At 59.2% G+C, this 15,189-nt stretch overlaps 1 protein-coding gene across 1 annotated transcript; it reads right to left on the reverse strand.

Moving 5' to 3' along the window:
- Positions 1-331: 331 nt before the first annotated feature.
- LOC121275144 (rap guanine nucleotide exchange factor 3-like) lies at positions 332-11,448 on the reverse strand (the record flags this gene model as incomplete). The annotated part of the gene is made up of 3 exons (XM_041182562.1): positions 332-420; positions 4,415-4,524; positions 11,302-11,448. Coding segments are annotated over 3 exons (346 nt in total), but the record flags the coding sequence as incomplete, so codon positions are not given.
- Between the last annotated feature and the right edge of the window lie 3,741 nt (positions 11,449-15,189).

The raw sequence follows: 15,189 nt of genomic DNA on the forward strand, positions 1-15,189 counted from the left end.
ACTCCCGCCCTCTCCCCGTATCCCTCACTCCCACCCTCTCCCCATATCCCTCACTCGCACCCTCTCCCCCCATATCCCTCGCCCCCACCCTCTCCCCATGTCCCTCACTCCCATCTACCCACCCGTGATATGAGGCGATATGGTGGGCTGGATGTGGTGAGGGGAGGTCATGGTGGGGGGATGAGTAGGGTAGGTTGTGGATAGATCCTTCAAAGGGTCAGCACCGGCGCGAGGGGCCGAGCGGCCTCCTCGAGTGCTGTGAGTTCCTCTGACCCCTGCCTCAGGTCACACACTCCCACGCCCAGTCTCCCTCTCCAACCCCTGCTGGTACCTGCGGGGTCGCTGTAGACCATGTCTAGGCTGATGGTCTCCAGGAGGTATTCCAGAATCTTCTCCGGAGTCCCGTACATCACCGAGTACCTGTTGCGATGGGGAAGAGGCAAGTGAATAATCTCGCCAGAACCCGTTTCACTGCACACACCCCCCCCACCCCACCGGCCTCCACTTGCTGTCCGTGGGATCTTACTGTGCGCCAAGGCGCCAAAGGAGGGAGCCAAAGTCCGGCCCCTCTGTTTCTCCATTCACCATGTCGCTCCCCGAGTACCAGACTATCCCCAACCTGGGGGGGGGGGATTAGTGTCCCTCCATTGACCCCTTTCTGTTCCCCTTCATACCTTGTGAAAGTCCGATCGAACCACCCCCCACTGAACCTTCATAATCCTGGATGATACACCCACTCTCCCCAGCTCAGACCCCCTAATCAACCCAAAGCCTGTCCACCATCTACAAGGCACAAGTCAGGAGTGGGATGGGACACTCCCCACTCGCCTGGATGAGTGCGGCTCCCACAACACTCGAGAAGCTCGACACCGTCCAGGACAAAGCAGCCCCCGCTCGATGGGGCACCCCATCCACAAACATTCACTCCCTCCACCACCACCACCACCGACGCACAGGGGCAGCAGTGTGTGTACCATCTACAAGATGCACTGCAGCAACTCGCCAAGGGCTCCTTCGACAGCGCCGCCCAAACCCACCACCTCTACCATCTAGAAGGACGAGGGCAGCAGACACATGGGGAACACCAGCACCTGCAAGTTCCCCTCCCGAGCCACTCACCATCCCGACTTGGGAATATATCGGCCGTTCCTTCACTGTCGCCGGGTCAAAATCCTGGAACTCCCTCCCTAACAGCGCCGTGGGTGTACCTACACCACACACAGGGACAAAATCCTGGAACTCCCTCCCTAACAGCGCCGTGGGTGTACCTACACCACACACAGGGACAAAATCCTGGAACTCCCTCCCTAACAGCGCCGTGGGTGTACCTACACCACACGGGACAAAATCCTGGAACTCCCTCCCTAACAGCGCTGTGGGTGTACCTACACCACACGGACAAAATCCTGGAACTCCCTCCCTAACAGCACCGTGGGTGTACCTACACCACACGGGACAAAATCCTGGAACTCCCTCCCTAACAGCGCCGTGGGTGTACCTACACCACATGGGGTCTGCAGAGGTTCAAGAAGGCAGCTCACCAACCCCACCTTCTGAAGGGGCAATTAGGGATGGGCAATAAATGCTGGGCCCAGCCCAGCAACACCCACAAACCCCGTGAATCCATTTTTTAAAAGATGGTGTTTAATGTCTCCTGCTAAATTAACCCTGAGAGTCCAGCTGTCTCTGAATGGCTTCTAACGCATTGAAAACCTTCCTTAGATGAGGAGACCAGTACTGGACATGGTACTTCACATGTGGTCTTACAGGGCACTGGTGAGACCACATCTGGAGCACTGTGTACAGCACTGGTCTCCTTATTTAAGGGAGGGTGTAAACGCGTTGGAAGCCGTTCAGAGAAGGTTCAACCAGACTGACGCCTGGAATGGGTGGGTTGTCTCATCAGGAAAGGTCAGACAGTCTGGGCTTGTATCCGCTGGAGTTTAGAAGAGTAAGAGGCGACTCGATCGAAACCTATAAGATCCTGAGGGGGGTCTCGACAGGGTGGGTGTGGAGAGAATGAGGTGAAGATGCAAAGCTCTGCTCCCCACCCTGACCAAACTCGCACCGATTCACACGTCACCTTCCCTCCACCGGCCGTACTCGAGTAGTCATGCTGGCTGGCAGTCCCTCAACGCCTCGATTTGGAAATTCTCGAATCCCTCCATGGCCTCCTCAAACCCTCCATATCTCTGTAACCTCCTCCAGACCCTACACCCCTCCCTATCTCTGTAACCTCCTCCAGCTCCTACACCCCTCCCTATCTCTGTAACCTCCTCCAGACCCTACACCCCTCCCTATCTCTGTAACCTCCTCCAGCCCCCTACACCCCTCCCTATCTCTGTAACCTCCTCCAGTCCCCTACAACCCTCCCTATCTCTGTAACCTCCTCCAGTCCCTACAACCCTCCCTATCTCTGTAACCTCCTCCAGCTCCTACACCCCTCCCTATCTCTGTAAGCTCCTCCAGCCCCTACACCTCTCCCTATCTCTGTAACCTCCTCCAGCCCCTACACCTCTCCCTATCTCTGTAACCTCCTCCAGCCCCTACACCTCTCCCTATCTCTGTAACCTCCTCCAGTCACTACACTCCTTCCATCTCTGTAACCTCCTCCAGCCCCTACAACACTCCCTATCTCTGTAACCTCCTCCAGCCCCTACACCCCTCCCTATCTCTGTAACCTCCTCCAGCCCCTACACCCCTCCCTATCTCTGTAACCTCCTCCAGCCCCTACACCCCTCCCTATCTCTGTAACCTCCTCCAGCCCCTACACCCCTCCCTATCTCTGTAACCTCCTCCAGCCCCTCCAACCCTTGCTATCTCTGTAACCTCCTCCAGCCCCTACACCCCTCCCTATCTCTGTAACCTCCTCCGGACCCCTACACCCCTCCCTATCTCTGTAACCTCCTCCAGCCCCTTCAACCCTCCCTATCTCTGTCAACTCCTCCAGCCCCTACACCCTTCCCTATCTCTGTAACCTCCTTCAGCCCCTACAACCCTCCCTATCTCTGTAACCTCCTCCAGCCCCCTACAACCCTCCCTATCCCTGTAACCTCCTCCAGCCACTACACCCCTCCCTATCTCTGTAACCTCCTCCAGTCCCCTACAACCCTCCCTATCTCTGTAACCTCCTCCAGCCACTACACCCCTCCCTATCACTGTAACCTCCTCCAATTCCGACCTCTCACACATCCCCTCCCGATTCCCGTCGCTCCACCATCGGCGCCGTACCTTCAGCTGCCTGGAGGCCCCGAGCTCTGGAATCCCCTCCCTCACCCTCTCCGCCTCCCTCTCTCTCTCTCTCTCTCCTTGAGTGAAAGACACTCCTTAAAACTGACCTGTCTACCTGAACTCCCTGTTGCATGTCCCCCATATCTCCCCCTGTGTCTTGGTGTCCGACTTGGTCCGATAACGTTCTTGTAAAGCACCTCGGGTGTGTCAGGTGATGTGGAAGGAGCTACATAAGCATAATGTGTTCGGGACATGGTGACTTCAGAGCAGGAGGAGGCCATTCAGCCCTCGAGCTCCTTTCTATAAGGTGACGGCTGATCTGACTGTGGCCTCAACTCCACTTTCCTGCCTGTTCCCCTCACCCCCATAACCCTCGACCCCCTCGTCGATCAGAAACCCGTCTAACTCGGCCTCGGATATATTCCCTGACCCGGCCTCCGCTGCTCTCTAGAGGGCGGAGGGGGAGAGAATTCCACAGACTGACCACCCTCTGAGGGAAGAAATTCCTCCTCGTCTCCGTCTTCAATGGGAGACCCCTTATTCTGAAACTGTGCCCCCCTCCTGCCCCCTCATTCTAGATTCCCCCCACGAGGATGGGCGGGGGGGAAACACCCTCTCAGCATCCACCCTGTCAAGCCCCCCATCCCCCTCCTCTCAGAATCTGATCTGTTTCAATAAGATCACCTCTCGTTCTTCCAAACTCCCAACGGGTCCAGGGCCCAACCTGCTCGACAACTCGATGGAGTTTAGAAGGATGAGGAGGTTGGGGGGATCTGATTGAAACTTACAGAATACTGAAAGGCCTGGATAGAGTGGACGTGGGGAAGATGTCTCCATTAGTAGGAGAGACTAGGACCCGAGGGCACAGCCTCAGAGTGAAGGGGAGACCTTTTAGAACAGAGATGAGGAGAAACTTCTTTAGCCAGAGAGGGGTGAATCTATGGAATTCATTGCCACAGAAGGCAGTGGAGGCCGGGTTTGAGAGCGAGGTAGATGGGTTCTTGATTGGTAAGGGGGATCAATGGTTATGGGGAGAAGGCGGGAGAATGGGGGTTGAGGAACTTATCAGCCGTGATTGAATGGCGGAGCGGACTCGATGGGCCGATTGGCCTAATTTCTGCTCCTATGTCTTATGGTCCTGACCGGCCTCGGGACAGAAAAACGTGAAAGTCCAGCTGCTTACTTGCCGGGTGAGACCCCTTGACCGGGAGTGAGTCCCACTTGAGATGACTTCTCCAGCACGAGGACATCTTTGCCAAGCTCCTTCAGGTGGACAGTGTTGGCCTCCACATCCTGTCAGGGAAGACCAAGAGGGACGTAGAAGTGAGAGAGCCAGGAGGTTATCTGGACCCGGCCCAGCTCCGGGCACAGGGTTTCAGGATGGACCTGAAGGTGTTGGAGAGAGAGAGAGAGAGAGAGAGAGACAGAGAGACAGAGAGAGCGGGAAAGGTGGACGAGGTTGGTTCCAGGGATGAGGAACTTCAGTGACGTGGACAGATTGGAGACGCTGAGACCCTTCTCGGAGAAGAGAAGGTCGAGGGGAGATTTGATCGAGGTGTTCAAAACCAGGAGGGGTCTGGGACAGAGCGGACAGGGAGAGGCTGTTCCCATTGGGGGGGAGGATCGAGAACCAGAGGGACACAGATTTAAGGCGATTGGTACAAGAAGCAATGGAGACTCGAGGAGAAACTTTCTCACACAGCGAGTGGTTAGGGTCTGGAAGGCGCTGCCTGAGAGTGTGGGGGAGACAGGGTCAATCGAGGCGTTAGGGAGAGCGAGGGATTGGGTGAGTGAGGGGGATTGAGGGACATGGAGGGGGAGTGAGGGATTGGGTGAGTGAGGGAGAGTGTGGGACTTGGAGGGGAAGTGAGAGTGGGGGAGTGAGGGACGGTCAGGGGGACTGAGGGGTTGGGTGAGTGAGGGGGAGTTAGGGACATGGAGGGGGAGTCAGGGATTGGGTGAGTGAAGGGGAGTGAGGGTAACGGAGGGGGAAGTGAGGTTTGGGGCAAGTGAGGCGGAGTGAGGGACACTGAGGGGGAGTCAGGGATAGGGCAAGTGAGGGACGGTGAGGGGGGAGTGAGGGATACAGAGGGGGAGGGAGGGTTGGGGTGAGTGAGGGACACTGAGGGGGAGTGAGGGTTGGGGTGAGTGAGGGGGAGTGAGCGACACTGAGGGGGAGTGAGTGTTGGGGCGAGTGAGGGGGAGTGAGCGACACTGAGGGGGAGTGAGGGTTGGGCCAAGTGAAGGACACTGAGTGGAGTGAGTGTTGGAATGAGTGAGGGACACTGAGTGGAGTGAGTGTTGGAATGAGTGAGGGACACTGAGTGGAGTGAGGGGTGGGCGAGTGAGGGACAGTGAGAGGGAGTGAGGGGTGGGCGAGTGAGGGACACGGAGAGGGAGTGAGGGATGGGCGAGTGAGGGACACTGAGTGGAGTGAGGGGTGGGCTGAGTGAGGGACACTGAGTGGAGTAAGGGGTGGGCCGACTGAGGGACGGTGAGGGGGAGTGAGGGGTGGGCCGAGTGAGGGACAGAGTGGAGTGAAGGTTGGGCTGAGTGAAGGATGGTGAGAGGGAGTGAGGGTTGGGGCAAGTGAGGGACACTGAGTGGAGTGAGGGGTGGGGTGAGTGAGGGACACTGAGTGGAGTGAGGGGTGGGCCAAGTGAGGGACACTGAGTGGAGTGAGGATTGGGGCGAGTGAGGGACACTGAGTGGAGTGAGGGGTGGGGCGAGTGAGGGACAGTGAGAGGGAGTAAGGGACACTGAGTGGAGTGAGGATTGGGGCGAGTGAGGGACACTGAGTGGAGTGAGGGGTGGGCCAAGTGAGGGACACTGAGTGGAGTGAGGGTTGGGCTGAGTGAGGGACAATGAGTGGAGTGAGGGGTGGGCCGAGTGAGGGACACTGACTGGAGTGAGGGGTGGGGCGAGTGAGGGACAGTGAGTGGAGTGAGGGTTGGGGCGAGTGAGGGACACTGAGTGTAGAGAGGGGTGGGCCGAGTGAGGGACAGTGAGAGGGCGTGAGGGACACTGACTGGAGTGAGGGGTGGGCCAAGTGAGGGACAGTGAGAGGGAGTGAGGGACACTGAGTGGAGTGAGGGGTGGGACGAGTGAGGGACACTGAGTGGAGTGAGGGGTGGGCCGAGTGAGGGACACTGAGTGGCATGAGGGGTGGGCCGAGTGAGGGACACTGAGTGGATTGAGGGGTGGGGTGAGTGAGGGACAGTGAGAGGGAGTGAGGGACACTGAGTGGAGTAAGGTTGGGCTGAGTGAGGGACACTGAGTGGAGTGAGTGGTGGGGCGAGTGAGGGGCACTGAGTCGAGTGAGGGGTGGGCTGAGTGAGGGACACTGAGTAGAGTGAGGGGTGGGCTGAGTGAGGGACACTGAGTGGAGTGAGGGTTGGGCTGAGTGAAGGATGGTGAGAGGGAGTGAGGGGTGGGGTGAGTGAGGGACAGTGAGAGGGAGTGAGGGTTGGGCCAAGTGAGGGACACTGAGTGGAGTGAATGTTGGGCCGAGTGAGGGACACTGAGTGGAGTGAGGGGTGGGCCGAGTGAGGGACACTGAGTGGAGTGAGGGTTGGGCTGAGTGAAGGATGGTGAGAGGGAGTGAGAGTTGGGGTGAGTGAGGGACACTGAGTGGAGTGAGGGGTGGGCCGAGTGAGGGACAGTGAGAGGGAGTGAGGGACACTGAGTGGAGTGAGGGATGGGCCGAGTGAGGGACACTGAGTGGAGTGAGGGATGGGCCGAGTGAGGGTTGGGCTGAGTGAGGGACAGTGAGTGGAGTGAGGGATGGGGCGAGTGAGGGACAGTGAGAGGGAGTGAGGGACACTGAGTGGAGAGAGGGTTGGGGCGAGTGAGGGACACTGAGTGGAGTGAGGGTTGGGCTGAGTGAAGGATGGTGAGGGGGGTGAGGGGTGGGGCGAGTGAGGGGCACTGAGTGGAGTGAGGGGTGGGCTGAGTGAGGGACATTGAGTGGAGTGAGGGTTGGGCCGAGTGAGGGGCACTGAGTGGAGTGAGGGGTGGGGCAAGTTAGGGACACTGAGTAGAATGAGGGGTGGGCCGAGTGAGGGACATTGAGTGGAGTGAGGGATGGGCCGAGTGAGGGACACTGAGTGGAGTGAGGGTTGGGGCGAGTGAGGGACACCGAGTGGAGTGAGGGTTGGGCTGAGTGAAGGATGGTGAGAGGGAGTGAGGGACACTGAGTGGAGTAAGGTTGGGCCGAGTGAGGGACACTGAGTGGAGTGAGGGGTGGGGCGAGTGAGGGACACCGAGTGGAGAGAGGGGTGGGCCGAGTGAGGGACACTGAGTGGAGTGAGGGATGGGCCGAGTGAGGGTTGGGCTGAGTGAGGGACAGTGAGTGGAGTGAGGGATGGGGCGAGTGAGGGACAGTGAGAGGGAGTGAGGGACACTGAGTGGAGAGAGGGTTGGGGCGAGTGAGGGACACTGAGTGGAGTGAGGGGTGGGGCGAGTGAGGGACACCGAGTGGAGTGAGGGGTGGGCCGAGTGAGGGACACTGAGTGGAGAGAGGGTTGGGGCGAGTGAGGGACACTGAGTGGAGTGAGGGTTGGGCTGAGTGAAGGATGGTGAGAGGGAGTGAGAGTTGGGGTGAGTGAGGGACACTGAGTGGAGTGAGGGGTGGGCCGAGTGAGGGACACTGAGTGGAGTGAGGGATGGGCCGAGTGAGGGACAGTGAGAGGGAGTGAGGGACACTGAGTGGAGAGAGGGTTGGGGCGAGTGAGGGACACTGAGTGGAGTGAGGGTTGGGCTGAGTGAAGGATGGTGAGGGGGGTGAGGGGTGGGGCGAGTGAGGGGCACTGAGTGGAGTGAGGGGTGGGCTGAGTGAGGGACATTGAGTGGAGTGAGGGTTGGGCAGAGTGAGGGGCACTGAGTGGAGTGAGGGGTGGGGCAAGTTAGGGACACTGAGTAGAATGAGGGGTGGGCCGAGTGAGGGACATTGAGTGGAGTGAGGGTTGGGCCGAGTGAGGGACACTGAGTGGAGTGAGGGTTGGGGCGAGTGAGGGACACCGAGTGGAGTGAGGGTTGGGGCGAGTGAGGGACACCGAGTGGAGTGAGGGTTGGGCTGAGTGAAGGATGGTGAGAGGGAGTGAGGGACACTGAGTGGAGTAAGGTTGGGCCGAGTGAGGGACACTGAGTGGAGTGAGGGGTGGGGCGAGTGAGGGACACCGAGTGGAGAGAGGGGTGGGCCGAGTGAGGGACACTGAGTGGAGTGAGGGTTGGGCCGAGTGAGGGACAGTGAGTGGAGTGAGGGTTGGGGCGAGTGAGGGACAGTGAGAGGGAGTGAGGGTTGGGGCGAGTGAGGGACAGTGAGAGGGAGTGAGGGACACTGAGTGGAGTGAGGGGTGGGCTGAGTGAGGGACACTGTGGAGTGAGGCGTGGGCCAAGTGAGGGACACTGAGTGGAGTGAGGGGTGGGCTGAGTGAGGGACACTGAGTGGAGTGAGGGGTGGGCCGAGTGAGGGACACTGACTGGAGTGAGGGGTAGGGAGGATGAGGGGTGGTTAGGGCAATGTGGGGGACAGTAAGTGGAGTGAGGGTTGGTAGGCGGCGAGAGTGAGGAGGACAGGGAGTGTAGTGAGGGGTGGGCCGGAGTGGGGACAGTGTGAGGGCGTGAGGGACACTGAATGGAAGTGAGGGGGTGGGCAGAGTGGGGAGTGATGGGACAGTGACGAGGGAGTGAAGTGAGGGACACTGAGTAAGTAGTGACGGGTTGGGCCCGCGACCGAGAGGCGTGAGGGACACTGAGTGGAGTGAGGGGTGGGACGAGTGAGGGACACAGAGTGGAGTGAGGGGTGGGCTGAGTGAGGGACACTGAGTGGCATGAGGGGTGGGCCGAGTGAGGGACACTGAGTGGATTGAGGGGTGGGGTGAGTGAGGGACAGTGAGAGGGAGTGAGGGACACTGAGTGGAGTGAGGGGTGGGCCGAGCGAGGGACACTGAGTGGAGTGAGTGGTGGGGCGAGTGAGGGGCACTGAGTCGAGTGAGGGTTGGGGCGAGTGAGGGACACTGAGTGGAGTGAGGGTTGGGCTGAGTGAAGGATGGTGAGAGGGAGTGAGGGGTGGGGCGAGTGAGGGACAGTGAGAGGGAGTGAGGGTTGGGCCGAGTGAGGGACACTGAGTGGAGTGAATGTTGGGCCGAGTGAGGGACACTGAGTGGAGTGAGGGTTGGGCCGAGTGAGGGACACTGAGTGGAGTGAGGGATGGGCCGAGTGAGGGACACTGAGTGGAGTGAGGGTTGGGCTGAGTGAGGGACACTGAGTGGAGTGAGGGTTGGGCTGAGTGAAGGATGGTGAGAGGGAGTGAGGGTTGGGGTGAGTGAGGGACACTGAGTGGAGTAAGGGGTGGGCTGAGTGAGGGACAGTGAGAGGGAGTGAGGGACACTGAGTGGAGTGAGGGGTGGGCCGAGTGAGGGACACTGAGTGGAGTGAGGGTTGAGTTGGCGAGTGAGGGACAGTGAGAGGGAGTGAGGGGTGGGCTGAGTGAGGGACACTGAGTGGAGTGAGGGTGGGGCAGAGTGAGGGACGCTACGAGTGGAGATAGGGGTGGCCGAGTGAGGGACACTGGAGTGGAGTGAGGGTTGGGCGAGGAGGGGACAGTGAGTGGAGAGTGAGGGTTGGGGCGAGTGAGGGACAGTGAGAGGGAGTGGAGGGTCACTGCAGTGAGTGAGGGGTGGGCTGAGTTGGAAGGACACTGAGTGGAGTGAGGGGTGGGCCAAGTGAGGGAGCACTGAGTGGAGTGAGGGGTGGGCTGAGTGAGAGGGACACTGAGTGGAGTGAGGGGTGGGCCGAGTGGGGACACTGACTGGAGTGAGGGGTGGGCCGAGCGAGGACACTGAGTGGGAGTGAGGGGTGGGGCGAGTGAGGGACACCGAGGTGGAGAGAGGGGTGGGGCCGAGTGAGGGACACTGAGTGGAGTGAGGGTTGGGCCGAGTGAGGGACAGTGAGTGGAGTGAGGGTTGGGGCGAGTGAGGGACAGTGAGAGGGAGTGAGGGTTGGGGCGAGTGAGGGACAGTGAGAGGGAGTGAGGGGTGGGCTGAGTGAGGGACACTGAGTGGAGTGAGGGGTGGGGCGAGTGAGGGACACCGAGTGGAGAGAGGGGTGGGCCGAGTGAGGGACACTGAGTGGAGTGAGGGTTGGGCCGAGTGAGGGACAGTGAGTGGAGTGAGGGTTGGGGCGAGTGAGGGACAGTGAGAGGGAGTGAGGGACACTGAGTGGAGTGAGGGGTGGGCTGAGTGAAGGACACTGAGTGGAGTGAGGGGTGGGCCAAGTGAGGGACACTGAGTGGAGTGAGGGGTGGGCTGAGTGAGGGACACTGAGTGGAGTGAGGGGTGGGCCGAGTGAGGGACACTGACTGGAGTGAGGGGTGGGCCGAGCGAGGGACACTGAGTGGAGTGAGGCTTGGGGCGAGTGAGGGACACTGAGTGGAGTGAGGGGTGGGCCGAGTGAGGGACAGTGAGAGGGAGTGAGGGGTGGGCCAAGTGAGGGACACTGAGTGGAGTGAGGGTTGGGCTGAGTGAAGGATGGTGAGGGGGGTGAGGGGTGGGGCGAGTGAGGGGCACTGAGTGGAGTGAGGGGTGGGCCGAGTGAGGGACACTGAGTAGAATGAGGGGTGGGCCGAGTGAGGGACACTGAGTGGAGTGAGGGTTGGGGCGAGTGAGGGACACCGAGTGGAGAGAGGGGTGGGCTGAGTGAGGGACACTGAGTAGAGTGAGGGGTGGGCCGAGTGAGGGACACTGACTGGAGTGAGGGGTGGGCCGAGCGAGGGACACTGAGTGGAGTGAGGCTTGGGGCGAGTGAGGGACACTGAGTGGAGTGAGGGGTGGGCCGAGTGAGGGACAGTGAGAGGGAGTGAGGGGTGGGCCGAGTGAGGGACACTGAGTGGAGTGAGGGTTGGGCTGAGTGAAGGATGGTGAGAGGGAGTGAGGGTTGGGGCGAGTGAGGGACACTGAGTGGAGTGAAGGGTGGGCCGAGTGAGGGACACTGAGTGGAGTGAGGGGTGGGGCGAGTGAGGGACACTGAGTGGAGTGAGGGGTGGGCCGAGTGAGGGACGGTGGTCCTTACCCTCAGGATGCGGTTGAAGTCTTGCTCGTCCACGCGGAGGAAGAAGCAGTTGTCCTCGCGGAGGATGATGGTGGCCGATCGAGGGGACCCGTTCACCACCGCCAGGTCCCCAAAGTCCTCACCCTCGTGCAAGGTGGTCACCAGCCCCTACAACAGGCCAAAACCTTCATCGTTAACGGCTCGACCCCCTCCAAACGCTTCCCCTCCGAGGGTCGGCTCACTCCCACGTTGGCCTCTGCCTTTCACCACCGGAGGGCTCGCGTTCGGAGGCCGAAGGGGGGGTGGGTCATTTCAGGGGCACAGCACGATCCCGTGCCCCAATGCCATTGGCTCTCAATTGCCCCTGGGGGTTGGATATCTGGAGACTGTCAGCCAAGACCAGGAGGAGGCCATTCAGCCCCTCCTCCTCCTCGAGCCGGTTACACAGGAACAGGAGGAGGCCATTCAGCCCCTCCTCCTCCTCGAGCCTGTTACACAGGAACAGGAGGAGGCCATTCAGCCCCTCCTCCTCCTCCAGCCTGTTACACAGGAACAGGAGGAGGCCATTCAGCCCCTCCTCCTCCTCCAGCCGGTTACAGAGGAACAGGAGGAGGCCATTCAGCCCCTCCTCCCTCCTCCAGCCTGTTACACAGGAACAGGAGGAGGCCATTCAGCCCCTCCTCCCTCCTCGAGCCTGTTACACAGGAACAGGAGGAGGCCATTCAGCCCCTCCTCCCTCCTCGAGCCTGTTACACAGGAACAGGAGGAGGCCATTCAGCCCCTCCTCCTCAAGCCTGTTACACAGGAACAGGAGGAGGCCATTCAGCCCTTTCTCCTCAAGCCCATTACGCAGGAACAGGAGGAGGCCATTCAGCCCCTCTCCTCCTCGATCCGGTTACAGAGGAACAGGAGGAGGCCATTCAGCCCTTTCTCCTCAAGCCCATTACGCAGGAACAGGAGGTGGCCATTCAGCCCTTTCTCCTCAAGCCCATTACGCAGGAACAGGAGGAGGCCATTCAGCCCTTCCTCAAGCCCATTATGTAGGAACAGGAGGAGGCCATTCAGCCCCGCCTTCTCGAGCCTGTTACACAGGAACAGGGGGAGGCCATTCAGCCCCTCCTCCTCGAGTCCATTACACAGGAACGGGGGAGGCCATTCAGCCCCCCTGCCCCCCCCTCTCCTCGAGCGGCGATCTTACGGGAATGAGTGGGGGCGAGGGTCAGCGAGCTGGAGGGGGTGTAGGGCCCACCCCCGCTCCAGGTTCAAAGGCGTCGGCCTTGCCCAGCAGGGGGGGGGGGGGGTTCGCGTGGGGATGAGAATGGCGGCAGAGGCCTCGAGGGGTCCACGCAGTGTCGCTGAGGTGGGGTGAGGCGGGGAGACCCAGGAGACGGGTACGAAGTGGAGGTGGGGCGACGTGAAGAGGAGAGCGTTTCAGTGAACTCCGAAGCAGCTGGGAAAGGTGGAACAGCGGGCTGGAGGATTAAGGGGGGAAAGCGGGTGAAGAGTCGGAGAGTTGCTACCTTCCTGTGGGTCACAACGTTGACTGAGCCCCTCCAAATGATGTACCAGGATGTGCCGATGTCTCCCTGGTTGAACACTGTGGGCAGAGCAGACGGCAGCTGTCAAACGGCGGGGGTCTCTATTGGAAGGAAGAGCGAGGGAGGGCGAGAGCGTGTGAAGCAGAGGGAGAGAGAGAGAGAGAGAGCGGGAGCAGAGAGAGAGAGGGACAGAGAGAGGTGGGGGAGAGAGAGATGGAGAGGGTGAGACAGTGAGAGGCAGAGAGATAGTGAGAGGGAGAGAGATAGTGAGAGGGAGAGAGATAGTGAGAAGGAGGGAGAGAGGGAGAGAGATAGTGAGAAGGAGAGAGAGAGAGGGAGAGAGATAGTGAGAGGCAGAGAGATAGTGAGAGGGAGAGAGATAGTGAAAGGGAGAGAGATAGTGAGAGGGAGAGAGATAGTGAAAGGGAGAGAGATAGTGAGAAGGAGAGAGATAGTGAGAAGGAGAGAGAGAGAGAGGGAGAGAGATAGTGAGAAGGAGAGAGAGAGTGAGATGGAGAGAGATAGTGAGAGGGAGAGAGATAGTGAGAGGGAGAGGGAGAGAGATAGTGAGAGGGAGAGAGAGAGCGGGAGCAGAGAGGGAAATGGACAGAGAGAGGCAGAGTGGAGAGAAAGATGGAGGGGTGAGATAGTGAGAGGGAGAGAGATAGTGAGACGGAGAGAGAGAGCGGAGGGAGAGAGGGAGATGGACAGAGAGAGGCAGGGGGGAGAGAGAGAGACGGAGAGGGTGAGATAGTGAGAGGGAGAGAGATAGTGAGACGGAGAGAGTTGGTGAGAGGGAGAGAGAGCGGGAGCAGAGAAGGAGATGGACAGAGAGAGGCAGGGGGAGAGAGAGAGATGGAGGGTGTGAGACAGTGAGAGGGAGAGAGAGAGAGGGAGCGAGAGGGAGAGAGATAGTGAGAGGGAGGGAGAGGGAGAGAGATAGTGAGAGGGAGAGAGAGAGTGGGAGCAGAGAGGGAGATGGACAGAGAGAGGCAGGGGGGAGAGAGAGAGATGGAGGGTGTGAGACAGTGAGAGGGAGAGAGAGAGAGATGGAGAGAGATAGTGAGAGGGAGAGATAGTGAGAGGGAGAGAGATAGTGAGAGGGAGAGAGAGAGTGGGAGCAGAGAGGGAGATGGACAGAGAGAGGCAGGGGGAGAGAGAGAGATGGAAGGTGTGAGACAGTGAGAGGGAGAGACGGAGAGAGATAGTGAGACGGAGAGAGATAGTGAGAGGGAGAGAGATAGTGAGATGGAGAGAGATAGTGAGAGGGAGAGAGAGAGCGGGAGCAGAGAGGGAGATGGACAGAGAGAGGCAGGGGGGAAGAGAGAGAGATGGAGGTGGTGAGATAGTGAGAGGGAGAGAGATAGGGAGAGGGAGAGAGGTAGTGAGATGGAGAGAGAGGGAGAGAGACAGTGAGAGGGAGAGAGAGAAAGTGAGAGGGAGGGAGAGAGACAGGGGGTGAGATAATGAGGGAGGGACAGAAAGGGAGAGAGATATTAAGAGAGAGAGAAAGAAAGGGAGAGAGATAGAGAGGGAGAGAGAAGGGGTGAGATAGTGAGAGAGAGAGAGGGTGGGAGTGAGAGGGAGGGGAGAGAGAGAGTGGGAAGGAAAGGGAGGAAGAGAGAGAGCAAAGAAGGGAGAGGAAAGGAGGGAGAGAGAGAAAGAGGAAGTCGGAGAGATAGTGAAAGGGAGGGAGAGAGCGAGGGCTGGAAGCAGAGGGAGGGAGAATGAGAGAGAGGGAGGGAGAGAGAGGGAGAGGGCTGGAGAGACAGTGAGAGAGAAAGTCAGAGAGATAGTGAGAGGGAGGGGTGAGAGGGAGGGGGAGGGAGAGAGGGGGAGGGAGGGGGAGGGAGAGAGGGGGAGGGACAGGAAGGTCAAGTGAGGGAAGGAGGGCGAGGAGGAGAGGCAGATGAAGGTGGAGGGGGTGGAAGAAAGAGAGGGAGAGGGAAGATATTTGAGAAAGAGAGAGGTACAGTGTGGGGGGAGGGTTGGTGTAGGAACACACACACACACACACGTATATACACACACACACTCACACAGCCTCTACTCACACACACACACACACACATAGTCTGTACACACACTCACACACACACACGTATATACACAGACACACACACGCAGCCTCTACTCACACACACACACACACATAGTCTGTACTCACACACACACACACGTATATACACAGACACACACACGCAGCCTCTACTCACACACACACATAGTCTGTACTCACACACACACACACACGTATATACACACACACACTCACACAGTCTCTACTCACACACACACATAGTCTGTACTCACACACACACACACGTATATACACACACACACTCACACAGCCTCTACTCACACACACACA

Source organism: Carcharodon carcharias, unplaced genomic scaffold (assembly GCF_017639515.1).
Source record: "Carcharodon carcharias isolate sCarCar2 unplaced genomic scaffold, sCarCar2.pri scaffold_1083_ctg1, whole genome shotgun sequence".
Taxonomy (NCBI): Eukaryota; Metazoa; Chordata; class Chondrichthyes; order Lamniformes; family Lamnidae; genus Carcharodon; species Carcharodon carcharias.